Source organism: Electrona antarctica (assembly GCF_951216825.1).
Source record: "Electrona antarctica genome assembly, chromosome: 10".
NCBI lineage: Eukaryota > Metazoa > Chordata > Actinopteri > Myctophiformes > Myctophidae > Electrona > Electrona antarctica.
The window spans coordinates 48,266,735-48,288,745 of record NC_136791.1 but is presented as its reverse complement, the minus strand read 5'-3'; the positions used below and the strand labels follow the sequence as shown (position 1 = coordinate 48,288,745).

Below are 22,011 nucleotides of genomic sequence, written 5' to 3'. Positions count from 1 at the left end.
GCGTGCGTGCGTGCCAGCTATGACAAACCATTGTGATGGATGGTGTTGAACATAAAACAAGTACTACAAGAGATGTTTTGATTGGGTAGTGGTCTGAGGAACTTACCGTTTAGACCTCAGCTGCATCTCTCTGCCTGAAATGGACCTCTCCCTGGGCCTGAAAAGGTTATCTGGTGCGCGCGCACGCATGCAAACGCACACGCGCACACGCGCACACACACACACACACACACACACACACACACACACACACACACACACACACACACACACACACACACACACACACACACACACACACACACACACACACACACACACACAAACAACAAATAATAAACAAATAACCAGTAAATGAGCCCTGAAAGCTAGAAGTGCATGCTGCACACACGCACGCCGTGGATGCCCGCACACTCAAAAAAGGGCTTGCGCACACCCAGGTTTGTAATATGCGTATAGGCCTACACTTAAGCACTAAGAATAAAACCTTTCTGGAGAAGCTTATGTGAGAACTCACTTTTTTTTCTTCATCTAAACTCATGCATAAACTAACTAACACGCACACAACACTGAAAATCTCGAAGCTTGCCAGACTGCTGTGATTTGGTTCAAATACATTAAGGTACACTGTATTATCAGAACTCCAGTGTGAGGCCAGTCTGAGTCATTAGTACCCCAAAATAGAGAACTATGTCAAGTCACACCCATTGTGCTAAGCACTGCATATTCAAAAAGATGCAAGCGCTGAATATTTAAAGGGAGTCTTGTTGTGACAGTGAAGTTGAAGTTGCAGAGATATATTGTGGGCGAGATTGTGCTCACTACAACAGAACAAAGGCTCGTCAAACTCAATTTTCTTTGAAGAGTCGGAGGCTGATTCAGAGCTGGAGAATGAGTCAAGCATGAGACCAAACACTGTACGTACGTATATCCATGTCTCATGCACAGAAATCACACTACTTAGCTTTTAGCATCGCAACACACAAAATATAAAGCTCTAGAGTGATTTGCTCTAAATAACTACTAAATTAGATGCACAATTATCCATATAAACATCCTGGATAATATCCTGGATAATAGGCCTACTGGATAATTGTGGATCTAATTTAGTTACAGTGACTTGTTTAATTTTTGTTTTTAGAATACAACTTAATTTAAAATCAGCATTAACTGCAGGTGAGAGAAGAATTTACAACTGTGCATGATCTGTATCTGTAATACTAGATAATGGCCAGCAGAGAGCAAAGTTGGATATATGCCACTACAGCATGAAGCATATTTCTCTCTCTCTCTCTCTCTCTCTCTCTCTCTCTCTCTCTCTCTCTCTCTCTCTCTCTCTCTCTCTCTCTCTCTCTCTCTCTCCTCTCTCTCTCTCTCTCTCTCTCTCTCTCTCTCTCTCTCTCTCTCTCTCTCTCTCTCTCTCTCTCTCTCTCTCTCTCTCTCTGTTTGCGTCACTGGTTTAACTGAGCCTTATGCCTAATTGACTAAATATTATTGTTCAAAGACACTATCTTACATCAGCCAAATTCTAATCAACTGAATCAACTATAGTTCAGGATAAGAGAGCTACAGAGAGAGACAGTTTGAAGAATAGATCAGCACATCGGCCTCCCACAACTTAAGGCATAGCTGAATGTAGTTAATGGAGGTCTCCCACAATAGGAAGTCAAATATGAACCTGTGTAACATTATGGATATCCCTGTTAATTTGTTTTTACTTGTAAAACTGTGATGTGACAATAAGGCTGATTGAGTAGCCGTGTAAGTGGTGGTAGTTGGTGAATACACCTCAGTAAGTACAGTAGATTTAAATGTTTTTTTTGTGGCTTTCGCCTTTATTTTATATTTTTTATGGAGGGACAGACAGTAGGCTGACAGGAAATGGGGAGAGAGATGGGGGGGAAGACATGCAGTAAAGGCCGTCGGGATCGGGAGTCGAACCCATGGCACACTGCCAGACTGGATTACCAGCCAAGGTGCCTGGACCACTGAGCCATGGCCCAGGCCAAGTACAGTAGATTTAAAGTAGCCTTAACCATTATTTTTTGCCCTTACTTTGTTTGACGAATAGCAAGAATAGACGATCTACATGCTCCCAGTTTGATGGACGTGACCATGTCAATCTATTATATATATATATTTTCTTTTACATTTTCATCTATAATGACCTGCCCAAAATAGGGAAATGACAATACTGCCTCACCAGTCATGTCCCAAATTACACAATACTCATAATTAGTTCAACTACGCAGGTCTTATCCTGGCTGATCATAAACCAATTAATAAAAAGATCCACCCATTATTCAATGACATTGAATAATGCCAAAAGGGCAATCATGCCAAAAGGGGATAATTGGCTAGACTAAACGTGAGCTGAAAACCTGCACATCTGAGTAGGCTTAAGGTGTAAAAACATGTTGTACCATTTTTCTGCTTGTTTTCAATTCAATTTAATACATAAAATAAAATAATTGGTCCATGTCCAAAGAATTCAAATGAAAGGAATACCATCCATCCAGCCATCTTCAACTGCTCATCTGGAATCGGTTCGCAGGGGTAACAGTTCCAACAGAGATTTCCCTTTCCAGAACGACATTAGCAACTTCCTCCTGGGGGATCCCGAGGCGTTCCCAGGCCAGTGTTAATATATAATCCCCCCCCATCTGGTCCTTGGTCTGCCACCGCTAGTCTGCAACAGGGTCTCTTCTCCTGGTCTGCCACCGCTAGTCTGCCACAGGGTCTCTTCCCAGTGGTCTGCCACCGCTAGTCTGCCACAGGGTCTCTTCCCAGTGGTCTGCCACCGCTAGTCTGGTTAGGGTCTCTTCTCTTGGTCTGCCACCGCTAGTCTGCCTCAGGGTCTCTTCTCTTGGACTGCCACCGCTAGTCTGCCTCAGGGTCTCTTCTGGTCTGCCACCGCTAGTCTGCCTCAGGGTCTCTTCCCAGTGGACTGCCACCGCTAGTCTGCCTCAGGGTCTCTTCTGGTCTGCCACCGCTAGTCTGCCTCAGGGTCTCTTCTGGTCTGCCACCGCTAGTCTGCCACAGGGTCTCTTCTGGTCTGCCACCGCTAGTCTGCCTCAGGGTCTCTTCTGGTCTGCCACCGCTAGTCTGCCTCAGGGTCTCTTCTGGTCTGCCACCGCTAGTCTGCCTCAGGGTCTCTTCTGGTCTGCCACCGCTAGTCTGCCTCAGGGTCTCTTCCCAGTGGACTGCCACCGCTAGTCTGCCTCAGGGTCTCTTCCCTTGGTCTGCCACCGCTATAGTCTGCCTCAGGGTCTCTTCCCAGTGGACGTGCAGCGAGGACCAGACGCTCGGGGAGGCATCCATACTAGATGCGCAAACCACCTAAGCTGGCTCCTTTGGGCGGCGGTGGCTCAGGGGTAGAGTGACTGGATGGCAACTGCAAGGTTGCCAGTTCGATCCCGGGCTTCCCCAGAGTTAGTGTCGAAGTGTCCTTGAGCAAGACACTGAACCCCTAATTGCTCCTGATGTGCTGGTTGGTGCCTTGCATGGTTTCTGCCGCCATTGTTGTATGAATGGGTGAATGCAATGCACAATCTATGTAAAGCGCCTTGGATAAAGGTGCTACTGTATATAAATGCACCATTTACCATTTTCCAAGTCAAGGAGCAGCGGTTCTACTCTGAGTCTCTCATGAATGACTGTCTGAAGCTCTCTTTTTGTCACACTCACAACAGTGCGGACGGTACAGCGACTGCAATTACCACTCCTGCTGCTCCGATTCTCCGGCTCATCTCCTGCTCCGTCCTCCCCTCACTCGTGAACCCAAAAGACCCAAAATACTTAAACTCCATCACCCGGAGCAAAGTCTCATTCCCTACTCAAACCTGTCCTGCACAATCCATCGGTTTCCTGCTAAGAACCATGGCCTCAGATTTGGAGATGCTAATCCTCATCCCAGCCGTTCCGGACCCTTGCCCCTTTTGTTATGCTTTAGCTATTGAAAAATAGCAGATCTACAAGCCACCGAGTGGCGCGCTACGAGCTTATAGGTCTGCTATTTTTGAAAAATCGAAGAACGACTGACATAGCTTTTTCAGAAAACTGTCAGGATGTAGAAGACATTTTTAGAATCTGATCTCAGGTCAAAATAGGTTAAGGCACTTTCTTTGCAGAACTAGTTTTAAGAAAGAAAAAAACAAATACATTATATATATAGCCTTGAATGTTGCTTCTTTTTGTGTAGAGCATATATACATTCTGGACAGTACTGTGTGTGCTGCTACTCTGTCAAAACAAAAACAAAAAACTAGAAATGTCAAGATTCGCCGATGGGCAGTATAAGAGAGGATTTGTGTATGTGTACTTTCTGAGTTGCAGGAGCTTTACTCTTTTTTTTTTCTCTTTTTTTTTTGTGGCTTTCACCTTTATTTTATATATTTTATGGAGGGACAGACAGTAGGCTGACAGGAAATGGGGAGAGAGATGGGGGGAAGACATGCAGTAAAGGCCGTCGGGATCGGGAGTCGAGCCCGCGGCACACTGCCAGACTGGATTACCAGCCAAGGTGCCTGGACCACTGAGCCACGGCCCAGGCCAGGAGCTTTACTCTTGCTTACTGTACTCACCGCTGAGTGGATGCGGAGTGGTGCAGTTCCTCCTTCGACTGCACCCGTCCTCCCTCAGGCCCAGCTGTGTCAGGTCCAGGTCGGAGTCCTGCAGAGCTCTCCTCCTTCTCGTCTTCTGCTCCTCCAACCTCCTCACCCGGCCCTGCGACCGGCTGATGAAGTCGGGCCTGAAGAGCTCCAGTGCTTCCTGGAAGGGAGGTATAGGAAGGTAGGTGAGTGTAATCTGGCTGTAGATCGGAATAATAAAACCCCTCAACAGTATCTCACTAATCTTTTTTCTTTGTTTTAATCCCCTTTTCTCTCAATTTAGTTATGCCAATTAATCCCGAGCTCCTACCTAAACAAATTGTAACCACTGCTCTAATGTTAGACAGTGTGAGGCAGAGCATAAATATGTTATAATGAGGACTATCCCATGGCACGCCATTTCCAAAACTGTTATAATGGCAATGACAGTCTCCTGAGAGTGGAGGGAATAGAACAAGTAGTTAGAGGTTTCAGTAGAGGTATAGGAGCAATGGACTCAATAGATTCTTTCAGAGAGAGATTTTTACGTTTGAACGGTTTGATGCTAATGTATGCTATACCCAGGTCTCAGTGAGGAGATTGATTTTAAACCTTTCTTGTAAATAGGTGAATGGGACGGGATTGTACATATTGTCCATCCATCCATCCATCTTCAACCGCTTATCCGTAGTCGGGTCGCGGGGGCAACAGCTCCACCAGAGTGCTCCAGACTTCCCTCTCCAGAGCAACATTAGTGACTTCCTCCTGGGGGATTCCGAGACGTTCCAAGGACAGTGAGTCGATGTATTTCCTCCAACTGCGCCTTGGTCTGCCCCGGGGTCTCCTCCCAGTGGGACGTACGTCGAGGACCTCCCTAGGGAGGCGCCCGAGAGGCATCCTGTAGGCTACTGTATGTATGTTTTACACAGTGCCCCATTTGTGTTTCAGCCACTTCCGAGGACTAGAACTAGCGGTGACAGTCATCTATAGCCACGTTCTGAAGAAGACACGGTGTGTCGAAAAACCGGTCGACATTTGGTGGCTTAGTATAGTCCTGTCTAGATAATAAAGGCTTTTTAATCTATCCTTGCTCAAGAGTGTGCATGAAGCCCGTCCCGATGGGACCCCTCTTCATTGTCTCCACCAGGCCGAAGGCATGGGGAGAGAGTATGTTTTGCACTCCGTCCGTGTGTGTGTGTCCGTCCGTGTGTCCGTCCGTGTGTGTGTCCTTCCGTCCGTCCGTTACCAGCTAATCTCCGGCACCGTTAACCCGGTCGATGCCAAACTTTGCACACACACTCCCTGGATGCCAACGATGAACCTCTGCCCCACATTTTCCAGAACGGCCTGTTATAGCGCCACCATGAGGCAGCTTTTCACATTTTGTACCTAAAACTGCACCGATCTGCGTGAAACGTTGCATGCACACTCCCTAGAGGCCAAGGACAAACCTTTGACCTGCATTTTCCGCATCTGCCTTTTATAGCGCCACCAGGAGGCCGACTTTTGTAAAACACATTTTTTGATATTACTCCTCCAGATTCTATCCAAAAATCTCACAAATCGTTACACAGTATCTCTATGGTCATGTGCTCAAGTCAGATCTGTCCGATATTTCATATTCCATCCTAATTGGCTATAATTGGCTTTCACAGTTTGCAAGATTGCCCCGTTTTGAACAAAAGCCTCAAATCATGAACGCAGCATGCAATTTACGTGAAATCTTTCACACATTTTCTTACTAGGCTGAGGAATATATCCCACCCTTTTCACATTGGCCTGTTATAGCGCCACCAACAGGTTGATTTTTGCTTATATTCATCCTAAACATTTTGCCAAACATCTCACAGTCCTATCCTCCTGGTGGAGACCTGTGCCCAGAAGGGCACTTTTTCTAGTTATAAACTAGTTTTTAACTTTGAGCACCTCGTCCTCACCACAAGGACTGGAGTCATCACCTTTTTTTGTATCTCGGCAGCACTCGGCTCGCCTCTATTCTTTAATCCCTCCTACCGCTTGTCCCGCCCCCTTTCATGACGACGCCAGGCCCAGGAAATGAATCACAATGCATTTTTCCCATAGACATTTCAAAAAGTATTTATTTAAAGACCTTTTAAGCGTCGTACGAAGCCAACTCGAGTCGTGACAAATCATGACAACACACACAATATTTTGGACCAAACAAATAATTACATAGAAGAAAAACAACAAAAAAAGTGTTGTAACCTGCCGTTTTTTTCTACTTTCAAATTCTTTGTTTGGCCCGAAAACTTTTGTTTGTTGTCATGATTTGTCACGACAAGAGTTGGCTTTGTCCGCGGCGTAAACGTCTTTAAATAAATACTTTCTGAAATGTCTATGAGGAAAATGAACGGAGAACCATTTCCTGGGCCCTGGTAGGGGGCGGGACTGCGACGCTCTATAGGCCTACCCTACTGGCTCCCATGCCAATGAGGAGCCCCCACCAGGAAGACGTATAGTGCCTCCCTCCTACTCCTCCTCCCGCTCAGGATTCCCTGCCGACGGGCGCTGCCTATAGCCTGTAAGAGTATGTGTAAGAGTGACAAAGATCGCCCGCCAATTGTGTTCGTTTAGACGCTCAGCAAGCCGAAATCTACGCTAATCCTGAGGGAAGTTAAGAAGAAAAATATATATGGAAATATCCATAATCTATTCTCTACCCTTGGAGGATTCCTTTGGAGCACTTAACCCATTTTGGGCGGGAACCCCTTTTTGTGTTTTATAATTTAGCTATTGAAAAATAGCAGATCTACAAGCTCATAGCGCGCCACCGAGTGGCGCGCTACGAGCTTGTAGGTCTGCTATTTTTGAAAAATCGTGAAAAAAAATCTTTGAATATATATTCTTTCAGAGTTTCAGTTTTAAACTCAAATCTTGGAACTACATATTTTCAGATGGTGGTCGGCGGCATATTACATAATGTGTGGGGTCCTTGACATGAAATATTGAGAACCACTGATATAGAAACATGAGGTTTTTCAGAAAAAAAATACATTTTAAAAAAGACATTTTTTAAATTTCGACGTCAGGCCTAAATGGGTTAATAGCTGCATGGTGGTGTAGGCAACATGTTAATACTATGCTTAGCTTTAAGGTATGTGATGGTTCCCATGGATCCCTCAGAAAGCCTCATTTTATATAACTGTAAAGACATTTCTTTTGGCCCATTTAATTTAAATCCTGCAACATAACTGCACTAAAGAACTTCTTAGGCAATCCAAAGTAGAAAATCCTTCAGATACTGTACTTAACACACTGTAATGTGCTTGGCTGAGGTCATGTGAAATAACAAAACAAGGCATGTTTAACAGTGTATGCATTATGAGCTGCTGCTACTGTTGTTGTCATAATGTTGGACGAATGGATTAGTATATAGAACACATATCCAAATGCTGTTTAAGTTTGAACAAATGCTGAATTTATCAAAGGTTCTTTCCTGCTGTATGAAGCAGTGGTCCAGGACAAGAAATCAATGCGGTATTATCATGAGTCCTTGTAAAAAAAAAGATCATAATTGCTTCTATAAATATCTGCATGTGATTCTTTGAAGATTCATAAATCCAGCATACAAAACAAGTAATATTAAGTGGTGTAATCTGCCTATATGGAGCGGAATTTTGCCGTTGATGCTTTAGTTAAATATGACAACCCTGTCACATTTAACACTGTAGATTCTATACCGTATGCTTGGTACATGTCAAGAGTTTGACACTGTTCAAATTTGCCTCTCCTGTACAGAAAAGTAAGTCACTTTCCATTATGTATATTTGAAAAATCACACCCGTGTGAAGTAAGTGGTGCAACTCCGTGTGGGGGTCCCCGCGTCCGAAACGGTTGAGAAATGACAGAGTTACCGTGTGGGGATCCCTCTACTGTACCCTCCACTGTACTGTACTGTAACTGTACTGTCACTGTACTGTACTGTACTGCACTGGCACACCCGAAATCACCATATATACAGTTAATATGTGCGTGTGTTTGTGTGTGTGTTAGGTTGCGCACAGGTGGTGAAAAACAACCATGCTGTTTTCGTGCTCAGACGCACCCAGCCACCCACCCACCCAGCCAGCCAGCCACCCACCCACACACATAGTCACTTAAGGAAGTGGTTGCACCACTTAAAAAGGTATCATGAATCAGTAATGATTTACAATACAGTAAAAAGCAATACAGAAGATGGTCCTACTTTAAGACTGAGGGTTCTGCGAGCGACGTTGAGGGAGTCAAGTTGGTGGGAACGTGAACAGGTCATCTCCCGGTGTGAGGTCATCATGCGAGCATCTCTGGTCCCATGTCCTTGTTGTTGTTTCGTCTCGCCCAAGGTTTGCCTTCCCATGCAGGTTTGAGAGTTCACTTTGAGAGATAAAAAAGGGAAGCGATAAAAGAAAGAATCTATAGCCCGCCAGATGGGTGCTATCGTTTCTGTTCATCCCACAACATAAACACATATTTCATCATCTCCAACACAAATGCTTAGTCTTGCTTGCTTTTAGACACCTCTCCTGCGAGCATATACACAGCTGTACCTGCCACATTAATCACATGTGTCACATGACGGTATACCTCTGCATAAAAGAGGGCAGCCAATGTAGAAATGAGTGTTCTAAACTAAAGCTTCTATACGTCATCGTTAACATATCTTTTTTTGGGGCGTGTGCATCTATGTGAGTGGCATTTCTCGGAAATAACTATGAAGAGGAAAAACAACGTCGTTGTAATCTTTGAATAATCATATAGATTCTGAATTCTGCCATGTGTAACATCAAAGGACTTAACCCATTTTGGGCGGGAACCCCTTTTGGTGTTTTAAGCATTATGTTATAATTTAGCTATTGAAAAATAGCAGATCTACAAGCTCATAGCGCGCCACCGAGTGGCGCGCCACGAGCTTGTAGGTCTGCTATTTTTGAAAAATCGTTAAAATGCGGCGCAAATCTTTTAATATATATTCTTTCAAAGTGAATGTTTTTAACTCGGGTCTAAATGGATTAAGATCACTCATATACACTATAGCTGTTAATCTTTTCAATATTAATATCGAGAAGCCTAAGTATAGGATAAAATTGTGTGGGACCCCCGTAGGGCTCCATCTGGGATTTTATCATGTGGCTGAGGAGTGGGGAAATGAAAACGGCCTTGAACTGACACCCCCCCCCCCCCCCCCCCCCAACCAACCACAACTCATAGAGAAACAACCCAGAGGGAGAAGAGACATAAGTATGGCATATGAATAATGCAAAGGATGACACTGCATCCATCCTGCAAAGCCTAGCCTCATTCCGATGCCTCTGCCTCTTCCTCCTCTCCAACGATCATTTAAACACCAGCCATGTATCATATATGGGTTGGGGACCAACATGACATGCACTGGGAAAGCGGTCATACGGTATAGGTCAGTGTGTCAGGATACGATGATGTGCTATATTCTTTAGGCAAATGTGAAGAAATATGCATTGCACGTTAAATGAGTTCAGATGTATGCGGGTGCCAATGTAGATGGAATAGAGTAAAAAACATTTATCATAACCACTGGAGTGCTGTTAAATAATTGAAGAGCTTTGTATTGCATCTTCTGTGAGTCACCCACCCCACATGAGGGAGGCAGGTGAAACCCTGCGACTGCCTCAGGCACTGACACCACATCTTATAGCCATGCAGTCCTCCTTGCTTTGACTTCAGCATCGGACCACGTCTACTGCAAATGCTGTCTAAATCAGGGGTTCTCAACCCGTAGGTCGCGACCCCTCGGGGGTCGCCAAATTATTTTGGGGGGTCCCCAAATTATATATATATATATATAAAAAAAAACGTTTTTCTTTTTTAACTGAATGGCTGGAAAATGGAAATTAAGAGTTTACATAGTACGTGGTGCATGCATAAACTTTCCTTAATGATTATATCTGGTTTCAGTATTCATTTATGATATATTTTCTGGTTATTTTTTAAGTCAGTTTGTATTGGTGGTGGGGAGGGGGGCGGGGCGGGGGTCGCGAGACATGGCCAAAGCATTTCTGGGGGTCCCCGGCCAAAAACGTTGAGAACCCCTGGTCTAAATGGTCTTAACTACTTAAGACAATTTAGACAGTTTGTCATACGATGAATAGCAGAAATAGCCGCTCTACAAGTTCATAGGGCGCGTGGCTATTTTTGAAAAGTTAAAAGACTTAAGGGCTATATCTTGTGCCACCCCTTAACCCTTATCCCTAAACCTTTTTTTTGCCATTCTTTACTATTTTAAAAAACCTTTTAAAATAGTTCAAATAGCCGATCTACAAGCTCACAATGTCTCGATGTAGATCGGCTATAAGATGGAGCCCTTACAGTACGTTTTAACAGCGGGAGACCTTAGAGACCAACGGTGAGCGTCACTTGAATTTCATTGGCTATCGCCCAATCGCCCACTATCGCCGGGCGACGTCGCCCAAAAGATGAATTATTTATCTTTTCGGCCGACATTCCTCCGCCCACTTTTCGACCTGCTATCGCCTCTATCGCCAGTAGTTGCTGGGTCCCATTGACAAATAATGCACTTCCGGGTTAGACTTTTGGAAAATGTGGCCAGAATAGGGTTAATGTATAATCATTTATTACATGGCTTTTGAATGCTTGATTCTGATTGGTCAATCGCTTATTTCAGCGGTGTGTTATCTCATCATAATGACCGCTCCGCTGTATAACAGACCTCTGCCTAATCAAACCCTCTGAGCACCAGCTGCGCGGCTGCCCCGCTGCCCCGCTTGATTTACTGCTTTTTCCAACATGACAGCCATGTAAACACACTAGTGACACACATGTCATTTACAGCTAAACATTGCTCTCAAAAATGTTTTTGAAAACATTTGAGCGAGAAATAGACGAAGCAGGACCCGAAAATGGATTCTATTTGATCAACTCACTTCCTTGTTTTCCGACAGTGCTGCAGCCCTGCAGCTGGGCAGACGCAGCCAGCGCGAACTTATGGAATACTTTTTTTGTTGTGTTTTGGGTCAATGTATTAATTTATGTTAGGTAGCCATGTAATGAGCGGGATAATATCTGGCTAGGTGGTCATTGTCGGGATATAATTCACCTTCAGGGAGTGTAACCAGTGTTAAACTCCCTGTCGGTGAATTATCTCCCGACAATGACCACCTAGCCAGATATTATCCCTTACATAAAGGACAATATCAGTTTTCTGGCATCATGGTTAGTCTGTTGCCAAATGACTTACTTAGCATTCCTGAAGGCCATTTTCCAAAGCAAACCATTGTCTGTTTTTCGAGTCAGCCATTACATTAATTTCATTACGGTGCAAAAATCCATCGCAAAGACTTTCTAGAGAAATGTAGGTAGCTGTAATTCTTCTATAATTGGTAACAGTTTACTAAGACAATGCACCACACAGTCAGAGCACAGTGGAATACAAATACATTTGAGTATAGCTGTAATCCAGCACACTAAATATCGCACAGAATGATGTTTAGCCAATTAGGACTGAATTATTCCGGTAGGTTTTAGATGTTTTAAGACTATGGACAAAATATAATCAAAACCGGAAATCTAAAAATAAAGCCATTAGCCTTTAACCGCTTATCCGATGTCTGGTCACAGAGGTAGCAGTTCCGGCAGGCAGTGCTGTTTTTGTTGACTAAAACTAAAAATGTTCGTCGACTGCCTTTTTTCACTGAGGAAAACTAAATAAAAACAAAATAAAAATGAGCTACGATGACTAAAACTATGACTAAATATACTGACAATTTTGTCAACAAATAAAAACTAGATAAAAACTAAACTATGATGACTAAAACTAAGACTAAATATACTGACAATTTCGTCAACTAAAATGCCAGGGAGGGACTAGTGGACAAGAGTAGAACTAAAAGACAAGTACATTTATATTTCTAAATTACTTCTAAATGATCTATTCTACATGCCCACAATTGTGCAATTTTGTACACACGTATGCACATGTGCGTGTGTGTGTGTGTGTGTGTGTGTGTGTGTGTGTGTGTGTGTGTGTGTGTGTGTGTGTGTGTGTGTGTGTGTGTGTGTGTGTGTGTGTGTGTGTGGTAGTCTGGGAGCCGTGGGGGTGAACGTGGTTCGTCAGATAAAGTTTTTTTCTCAACTGATTCTTGTAGCTTGGGCCTTGGGGTCACCTCTTAACAATAATCAAGAGGATGCCCAGTGATATCCCTTGAGCATTTTTAGTTATTAAGCCCTTAATGCCCGAAACACAAACAAATCCCCGAAAATAAAGCTTTTATATAATGCAAAAATACTTGGTCTAAATGCAGCAAATTTTCTTTCTACAGTGTTTATGAATGTGGATATGTATTTGATTCATGATTAATGCATTATTAATTAATGCATATTAACCCCTTCATGCCTGAAACCCCCCAAATCCCATAAAATATATATTTTGAGGGGCCTCAAAATGACTATGCCCAGTTTTCCGTGATTGGCTGAATGACTTTTTGATGATTTTATGGTTGAGCACGCAATGTGATGTATGATGATGGATGACATTGATGATGTATGATAAGAGCACCCCTCACTTCACACGGGTGTGATTTATTTTTATTTTTGAGGGGCTAGCCCCTCGGTTTAATGTTTGTTTTTAGTTCAATGTTTGTTTTAAAAACGCCATTGACAATGAAGGGAAAATTTACGTAATTTTGTCCCTAACACAAACATTAAATGCCATTAACAATACAGAGAATTTAATGTTTGTGTTGTCACCGTTTGTTTTACATCACCATTACATTACCTAATCAACATGAGTTAGACTTTAATATATTAGCGCCCCTCACTTCACACAGGTGTGATTTATTTTTTTATTTTAATTTTTTTAGATCTAATGCATCAACTTGCGTGTTTATCCATGAATGTGGATATGTACATCCATCCATCCATCTTCAACCGCTTATTTGTAGTCGGGTCGCGGGGGCAACAGCTCCACCAAAGAGCTCCAGACTTCCCTCTCAGGAGCAACATTATAGTCTGTATTGTCAGGTCCCTTTTTGTTCACTTTCGTTCCCATAACAAGGGCACATCCAATGCATTTTTGCATATAGACAATACCCTGTTGGACTTTGGGTAAAAAGTTCTCCTTCTATCCTGTGGTTTTTTGTCACAAGCCAGAAATGTATAAAAAAGTGTATAACCAATAAACAAAAATCTTGTGCTGCTGTTTTTGCTTGTAAAATGTGTTATATTGATTTTGGCAACACAAAATATTTCTCAAATGTCTATACATATACCTAACATCTGAAGTATTGGTGCCTTAGTTTACTTAGATCTTTAGATCTTGAAATCTATCACATTTGTTAAAGAAAACGCTTCAACTTAAGTGGTTGAAACCCAGCACAATGAAACATACACATAGCTACATTTAGCCAGAAGCTTATGTTTCATACATAGAAAATGTCAAAACCTACTGTGTAATATAGAAAAGAAAAGCAGCGCACCGTGGCCCAAAATGGTTGAAAATCTGTCAACATGTTACAATTTTTATTCATGCAGGCCTCGACGCGTCATCATGCATCGCGTTTTCGTTCAAAGGAAGTAATTAAAATTGGCCTTTCTATGGACTTTTGATATAAAAATACACAAAAACGGAAATGTTCCCATTGTTTTGGCATAGAGTGGATATGCTCTAAAAGTGTGAAAAACATATTTTTCATTTCCCTATGTCTTTAAGGTTTGTGCAGACCTTCTAACTGCTCCCCAATGGGGGATCTGAATTCTGAACACTTGGACAGTAATTATGTATCCATTCTGGAACCCATTGCAGTGGGAGTGAGTCATTATAATAGGTTTTCCATCATGGCCGCTTGAAGCACAATTAGGTAATTGTGCTCCTATTCAAAATATAAAAAGAACACCATTTAGATGGCTTGGTTGAATGCTTCTGAATGTTCTTCTGGTTGTGATTCTATTTCATCAATGGTCAAGTATTTTATTTCAGTATATGGACTGCTGAGCTTAATAGAGCGTTGCAGTCCCGCCCCCTACCAGGGCCCAGGAAATGATTCTCCGTTCATTTTCCTCATAGACATTTCAAAAAGTATTTATTTAAAGACGTTTACGCCACGGACAAAGCCAACTGGAGTCGTGACAAATCATGACAACAAACACAATTTTTTGGGCCGAACAAATAATTAGAAAGAAGAAAAAAACGGCAGGTTACAACACTTTTTTTGTTGTTTTTCTTCTTTGTAATTATTTGTTTGGTCCAAAATATTGTTTGTGTTGTCATGAGTTGTCACGACTCGAGTTGGCTTTGTCCGCGGCGTAACCGTCTTTAAATAAATACTTTTTGAAATGTCTATGGGAAAAATGCATTGGGATTCATTTCCTGGGCCATGGTAGGGGGCGGGACTGCGACGCTCTATAACAGCCCTGAAATTCAGAGCACCTGATTGCACCTCTTGAAGTGTTAAAAGGTGACCCCAAGTTACAAGAATCAGTTGAGAAAAAAACTGTCTAACGAAACCACGTCAGTGTGGTTGAACTGGACATTGTTCTATAACTAGATGTTGATGTTGTCTTGTTAGTCTATAGGCTACTAGCCTGGTAAACCAACCACCCTGGAAGTAGGCTACTGCATGGGTTCAGTTGGTTGAACTGGACATTGGTTCAATCATTTGGTGTTGTCTTGTTGTACTGTACTGGGATCAGTTAGTTAAACAGGATGCAAGCATCGATATTTCTGTGACTGGTTATGGTTCCAAATACATTTGCAGATTCAATCAAAACATGTTCCATTCCTGGATGTACAGTATTTCTTACAATTCACCTTTAGCTAAGCCCCGCCCTCACCCACTTAGACACTCCTACTTGGACACTTTCCAGCCGGGCTCATTCATTCCAATGTAAATAAAATAGATTTTACACATTAAATACTGGTTCATTTTTGGAACCAGACCTTCAAAATCTCTTCCAAATCCGTCAACAAGGCCTTCCATATGCACTGGAAAAATATGTGTGTGACTTTTTTAAAACAATGTTTTATCATAATAGGAAAACTATTGGTGGAGAGGTTTGTCTAATCCATGTTATGCTTAGCTGTGATTGGACCATAGCAGTTTGGGGAGGGGCTTAGCTATAGGTCAATTGTGTTTTTTTAAATTGTGTTTTTCACAATGTGAAATATGTTTTTAGATTAGATGGAAACATATTGGCTGACAAAAAAGTAAAGGGCTTAAATAATTGTCAGACTAAAACTAGACTAAAATGTCAACAGTTTTTGTTGACCAAAACTAGACAAATACATTTACGGATTAAGACTAAAATGCTCGACTTTTAGTCGACTAAACGTGACTAAATAAAAATAGGATGAGTTCGACTAAATACTATAAAAACTAACAATGGTGATTGAAACTGGACTAAGACTGAGACTAAATGTGACCAGATTTGACTGAGAGACTGCCATCGCACAAATTACATTTTTTTTAATGAGTTAATAGCACAGGCAGACTCTATAAGCCATATCTCCAAAACTGGTGGACCAAACTGAACAACCAATATGTTTCATATGACATGAAAAAACAAAAATTCAAAAAAATCCAATGGCAATTCCTCAGTCAAATTTAGTCACAAATTTAAAAATAGACGACAAAAACAACACTGCCGGCGGCAGGGAACCCCAGACTTCCCATTCCCAGTGGCAACATTATCCAGATCTGACTGGGGGATCCTGAGGCGGTCCCACTAGGCCAGCATGGAGATGTTATCCCTCCACCTGGTCTTTGGTTTGCCCCATAGCCTCCTCCCAGCTGGATGCTGTGCCTGGAAAACCTCCCTGTGGAGGCGGCGAACAGGAGGCATCCTCATTACTAGATGCCAATCCTTTCTATGCAAAGGAGCAATGGCTATGCTCTACTCCGGGTCCCTAATAACAGATGACTGGCCTACTCACGTTATCCCTAAGGGAAGATGCCAGACACCCCCCCTGACCCATTTGGGCCACCTGTATCTTGGTCTTTTGGTCATGAGTCATGACCCACATTTCATGGCCATGCTGTAGGTGAGGAGTAGGAATGAAGATAAACCAGTATATATAGATCAAGAGCTTTGCCTTTTGGCTCAGCTCTGTTATCATCTATGTTAAATTGTTAATGAATGATATACTGTATGGCTCGATCTGTAATACACAATGACATGTATATAGTATTGATGATGTTATGGCCCTTTATGGCTTGCTGCTTTATCAAGAGTTCATTCAACCAAGACTTACTATCATTGTCTACATGCTTGGCATGCTGATCAACTCATTTAGTAACTGTATATTCTTCTACTCCTGGTGTCTGGTGATACTGATATTCATAAATCTCACTAGTGTCCACTTCGAAAGAAATATCTCTGGACTAAACAGTGTAGGATACAAGTGGTAATTTCAATTCCACTTCTATGTACCAATTCCATGTGGAGTCAAAATCTTAACAGTAGCAAATGGAAATTAAATGTACTTCAGACGGACAGACCAACCATAATTATTACCATCTAATTACAATTAATGTATCCTTATCCTACCCCCTTAGATAGCACTTTTTAGACTTAGATAGAATTTGAAACAGACTTATAGCATGTCATGTAGACAGCACAATAATTGCATTGTATGTAGTCATAGCACTTCATAGTATGTATAGCATATATGTATAGTTTATATGTATAGTGTCATTATATAGATATGTTCTAGTTACGTTCTTAGCTTACGCATGTTTCATGATAAATGCATTTTATATATGTGATGTATTCCCATACTTTTGTTCTTGCCTAATGTAAATCGCTCTGGATTAAGAGCGTCTGCTAGCTAAATGCCTAAATTGTAAATTGTAATGTAATGTGTAGTGTAGGCCTATGCACTATAGTCACTAGTCTTTCAATAGCATTACCATCCTGTCATTGTAAATTGCTGTTATCAGCCAGTTATGTCGCTCACAGCCACAGGAGGGCTTGTCATGCACATTTCAGATGGAATGGTACAGTATATTCAAGGGATATTTCAACATGTTTGGGGTCATTTTATTTTTTAACATCTACTCAGGCGTAACTATTATGGATTCATCCAGAACACCCGTTCTTGGTCCTGGTAAACTGATAGTCCTTCTAATGCGTGAGGAGACCGCATGTTTTTTTCACTGCCATCATGGTGGGAACCACTTCTAGCAGCTGCTGAGCTTTATGTATTATGCAGGATATGAAATGAGGTTAAAGGAAAGAAAAGGAGCCCCTTCCTTACATAAGCTTAAGCCATTTAGGCCTGACCTCGAAATTTAAAAGAATTCTTCAAAATCTTCCAGTTTTCTGAAATAAAAATTTCAAAAATAGCAGATCTACAAGCTCATAGCGCGCCACCGGGTGGCGCGCTATGAGCTTGTAGATCTGCTATTTTTCAATAGCTAAAGCACAACATAATGCTAACACCAAAAGGGGTTCCCGCCCAAAATGGCTTAAGCCTGAGTCATACTAACAGTAGTTGTGCACGGGGGGTGTCGCACACTGGAAATAGGTGATCTACAAGCTCACATCAGCAGCCAGCAGGGCACATGTTGTGAGCTTGTAGATCTGAATTTTCAGTGCGTGACACTCGCAGTCCAGGCATTACAGCTTCTGAGCATGTCACTTATTCCTTCCTTCCTTCCTTCCTTCCTTCCTTCCTTCCTTCCTTCCTTCCTTCCTTCCTTCCTTCCTTTCTCTCTCTCTCTCTCTCTCTCACTTGAATCCATAACGGGTCAGGGACAGGGACAGGGTCAGGGACAGGGTCAGGGACAGGGACAGGGACAGGGTCAGGGACAGGGTCAGGATTAGCAATGTACGAGGATGAATCAAAAGGTGAGAGGCAGAAGATTTTCTGCGTGTGCAACAGCGCCGCAGCACGCTCACTGTTGTGACTTCAAAATGTGATCTAATCCGTATCCTCTATGGAGCAAGAGGAGCCATTCAAAGGAATGTGCCCCAATGAATTTGCATGGGTACTTTAGAGTTATAGCTTCCTAATGCGGGGGAGATGAAATTCATATACCCAGTACTCAAATGTTTTATAAGTAAAAGTATCAATACTGCGATGCAAAATATGGGACTACTTTTATTTGTATATTAAAGGATGGTTGCATTAACAATTTGTAATTGGTAATACATTACGGATATAATCACTATTGTCAACAACAGAATGTGGAGGGGTGTTGTCTTTTTTGACTGCTAGTTGTTTTGTTTTTTTGTTTGTTTTTCTTGTCTCTTTCTTTTGTGTAAGTCATGTGTATTTTGTATGCTTTATTGTAAAATCAATAAAAAACTTTGATAACAAAAACAAATACTGCGATGCAGAAATACTCTGTTACAAGTAAAAGGACGGAATTCAAAATGTACTTGAGTAAAAGTATTGGCATCAAAATGTAGCAAATGTACCAAAAGTAAAAATACTCATTGGGTGACATGTCCCATTTCAAGTTATCAAATGTATTCAAATCTTTTGAAAATCGCGAGCTTGTAGATTGGCTATTATCAAAAGGCCGAAGTGTATGCTGAAGTGGGTAATGTATGTTTTCTCATCATAAATAATCAAAATCTACAAAGTAACTAGTAAGTAAGTAAGTAAGTAAGTAAGTAAGTAAGTATGTACGTTTTCAAATAAATGTAGTGGAGTAAAAGCACAATATTTGGATCCGAGATGTAGTGGAGTAGAAGTAAAAGTATTGGCATTTGGAAATACTCAAGTAAAGTACAAAAACCTCAAAATTGACTTACATATGTACAGTACTTGAGTAAATGTACTTAGTTACTTTACACCACTGTTCATACCTGGGCTCATGCTGGAAGTACGGTGTCTCAAATTGCTCTGGGTGGAGCGCTCGGCCTCGTCTGCGTTGCCTTTCCGCCTGGTGGCTTCTGCGTACGAGGGCGGCTGTAACAACGCTGATCGCCAAGCCATGCCATGGCTTATTCGCATGTCTGAGTCATCGGCCTCGCGGTTAACAACATGAGCAAGCGCTGTTTTCTCTCCCTTGTGACCCCGTTCTTTCTTTGATAGAGAGTTCTCGGGGTCAGCCCACGTATATCCGTCACCCGTGGCTGCTTTGGTTCTCCTGTAGCCACCATCTGTCTGCTCTGGTTTGTTGTCCGTACGGAGCTCCCGGCAGGACGAACCTCGTAGGCGGACCGACAAGGTAGACGTGTGCAGAGCGGGCCGTGTTGTTGCCCTCCTCCCTTCCAGCTCCGCCAGAGACAGAGAGAGAGACTTGTCCAAAAACACCACAGTACTGCTGGACGACCGCAGAGGCACCTGGAGGTCGATGCGGGAGCAGTAGGAGCGCGACGATGACGACAGGGTCATCGAGTCTCCCAACAAGTCCTGGTTCCTGTCGTCCCCTTCGGTGAAGCTGTGTCTGTGTTCCAGAGTTTGCGCCTTCCTATTCCCTGGCCCTCTGATTGTAACTCTGTCACATGTGGTGGAGGCTCCCTGGATGAACTCCTTTGCCCTTGTGATTGTTGTTGGAACCTGCATGCACAGGTCCGGCTGAGAGGCCGACGATCGCATGAATGCACACCCAGAACCCTTCATACTCGGCTGAGAGACTGGTGCTCTCGTTGCACACTTGGTGCTCTGCAAACCTGAAAATGCTCTGCTCCTGAAGGGCTCTGGTGGAGTCAAGGCCCTCATTGCACCTGTTGCACGGGATGGACAGAATGTCTCAGGAGGATGCAGGCTGGAGCCTGACTGGGCCACCTCACGGGCCGAGATGGAGATTGGCGAAAAAGCAGTTTCGGGATTCCCGCCGTCTGCTACTACGTCCGGGACGCTTGCAGTCCTAAACAGGTTGTAGGCCCTGCTGTGAGGTAAACAATCCGCTCTGCCAGATCGGGTTACCCTCCTAAGTGAAGGAGATGCACTCTCCTTCCCATCTTCATTCCCTGATCTCCACACACTCCACGGCAGCACATTCTTGTGCAGAGAAGTGGCGGCGTCCTTACGCGAGGCCTAGGAGAGGAGAGGAGGGACAAAAAGAAAGTCTTATATCAGAGTTGTGTCCAGTGTGAGCTCTTCATTCCACTGCTAATTGAATGATTCTGTGAAATGAAACCGTGACTGGCGAACCAGTATGCAGGTCAAGAGTGACTTATTATCGGCTCTCCTGCTCCCGCATGGCTTCCTGGTCCCCTGCTGTTGCTATGACAATGTGTACTTGATGGGTAACACTTAGGGACAAATTAACCATGGCATTTAAAACGAACATTCCAGCTTATCAAGCCTCATGTGGATGGCAAAAGGGAGAGAGGGAGACCGCTCGCGCACTCCACCACCTCTATATTTGTAATCCCAGCTTCCTTTCTGCTCTTACTGATAAATAAACAAAAAGAGAGCAAGAGCTAAGCCCAGGTGGCTTCTACAAACTTTAACTGCCCTTTTAACAGCAAACAAACTTTAAAGTACTCGGTCGTGCACTTCTTTCTGCACACATTAGATAGTCTTGGGCACGTGAGGCTTTTCCAATGTTTGCAGTAAACAGGCTGAAGCTTGCTAAAGAAATCATATAAATATCAATATGGGCCCATGTTCCTCCATACATATGTTAGCTCATAGTCCCATGTCCCAAATGTCAGGAGACTTACATAAACATAGTTTGATTTAACGACCAATTCCATGACCTGATCCTGTAGGCTGGAGTTGCCATGACATAAGCCTCTATATCCTATCAGGATATTTGCGTTGGATTTACAGAGACTATGCACCACCATATTCGCCATACATTGTCTAAATAGGCCCTGGTAAGTCTAAATGAAAGCTTTAGAAAATGATCGACTTTGCTAATGAAGATGATGATGGTGTTGGTGATATTGATGATGATGTGTGCTGCCATCAACACAACTTTGATGTGCCCAGTACCCACATGACCATCACTTCAAGATTCAATATCCAAGAAGATGTATTTGTCACGCGCTCACAAGTGGCCTATGTTCAAGTGAAATGGTTGGCATGCTCCAGTCTGGCAGCCTGTGCCAACAATGTGTCCAGCATATACAACAACAACAACAAGTCGTAAAAAAAAAAATCACACCTGTGTGAACTGAGTGGTGCAAGGTCTTATATAGTCTGATCAGCTATGTCAGTGACGTCACACACTAACCATAGCAACCATGCTCACTTGTGCACGGACACGTACACAGGTACACAAACATAGATACAGACAAAGCTGGTTGTTGGAGTGGTTTGCACCACTCAAAAAACAGGAAAAAAATGACAAAAACTATAGGTATATAGTAGCTGGGCTACTTAGCAGCAATAATTAATCACGTGTAAAGTGTATCATTTGTGTAAGGTCTGTCAATGAGTACATGCAGTGTGTCAAGTGTAGTACATTTTACATTCGTATATACGTAGGTGCCCCTCCAAAAACGCAACAACATATACAATAGCATATCT

The 22,011-nt window shown here is 42.8% G+C and overlaps 1 protein-coding gene across 1 annotated transcript in view; it reads right to left on the bottom strand.

The window, feature by feature from the left end:
- Positions 1–22,011, bottom strand: part of LOC306930865 (uncharacterized protein) — a gene marked incomplete at its 5' end in the record, with an annotated part of 87,325 nt that overhangs the window by 6,937 nt on the left and 58,377 nt on the right. The window contains 4 exons of the mRNA XM_079511961.1: positions 107–170; positions 4,584–4,770; positions 8,797–8,963; positions 19,392–20,568. Coding sequence (XP_079368087.1) covers positions 107–170; positions 4,584–4,770; positions 8,797–8,963; positions 19,392–20,568 — 1,595 coding nt within the window. The remainder of the gene's footprint in view (positions 1–106; positions 171–4,583; positions 4,771–8,796; positions 8,964–19,391; positions 20,569–22,011) is intronic.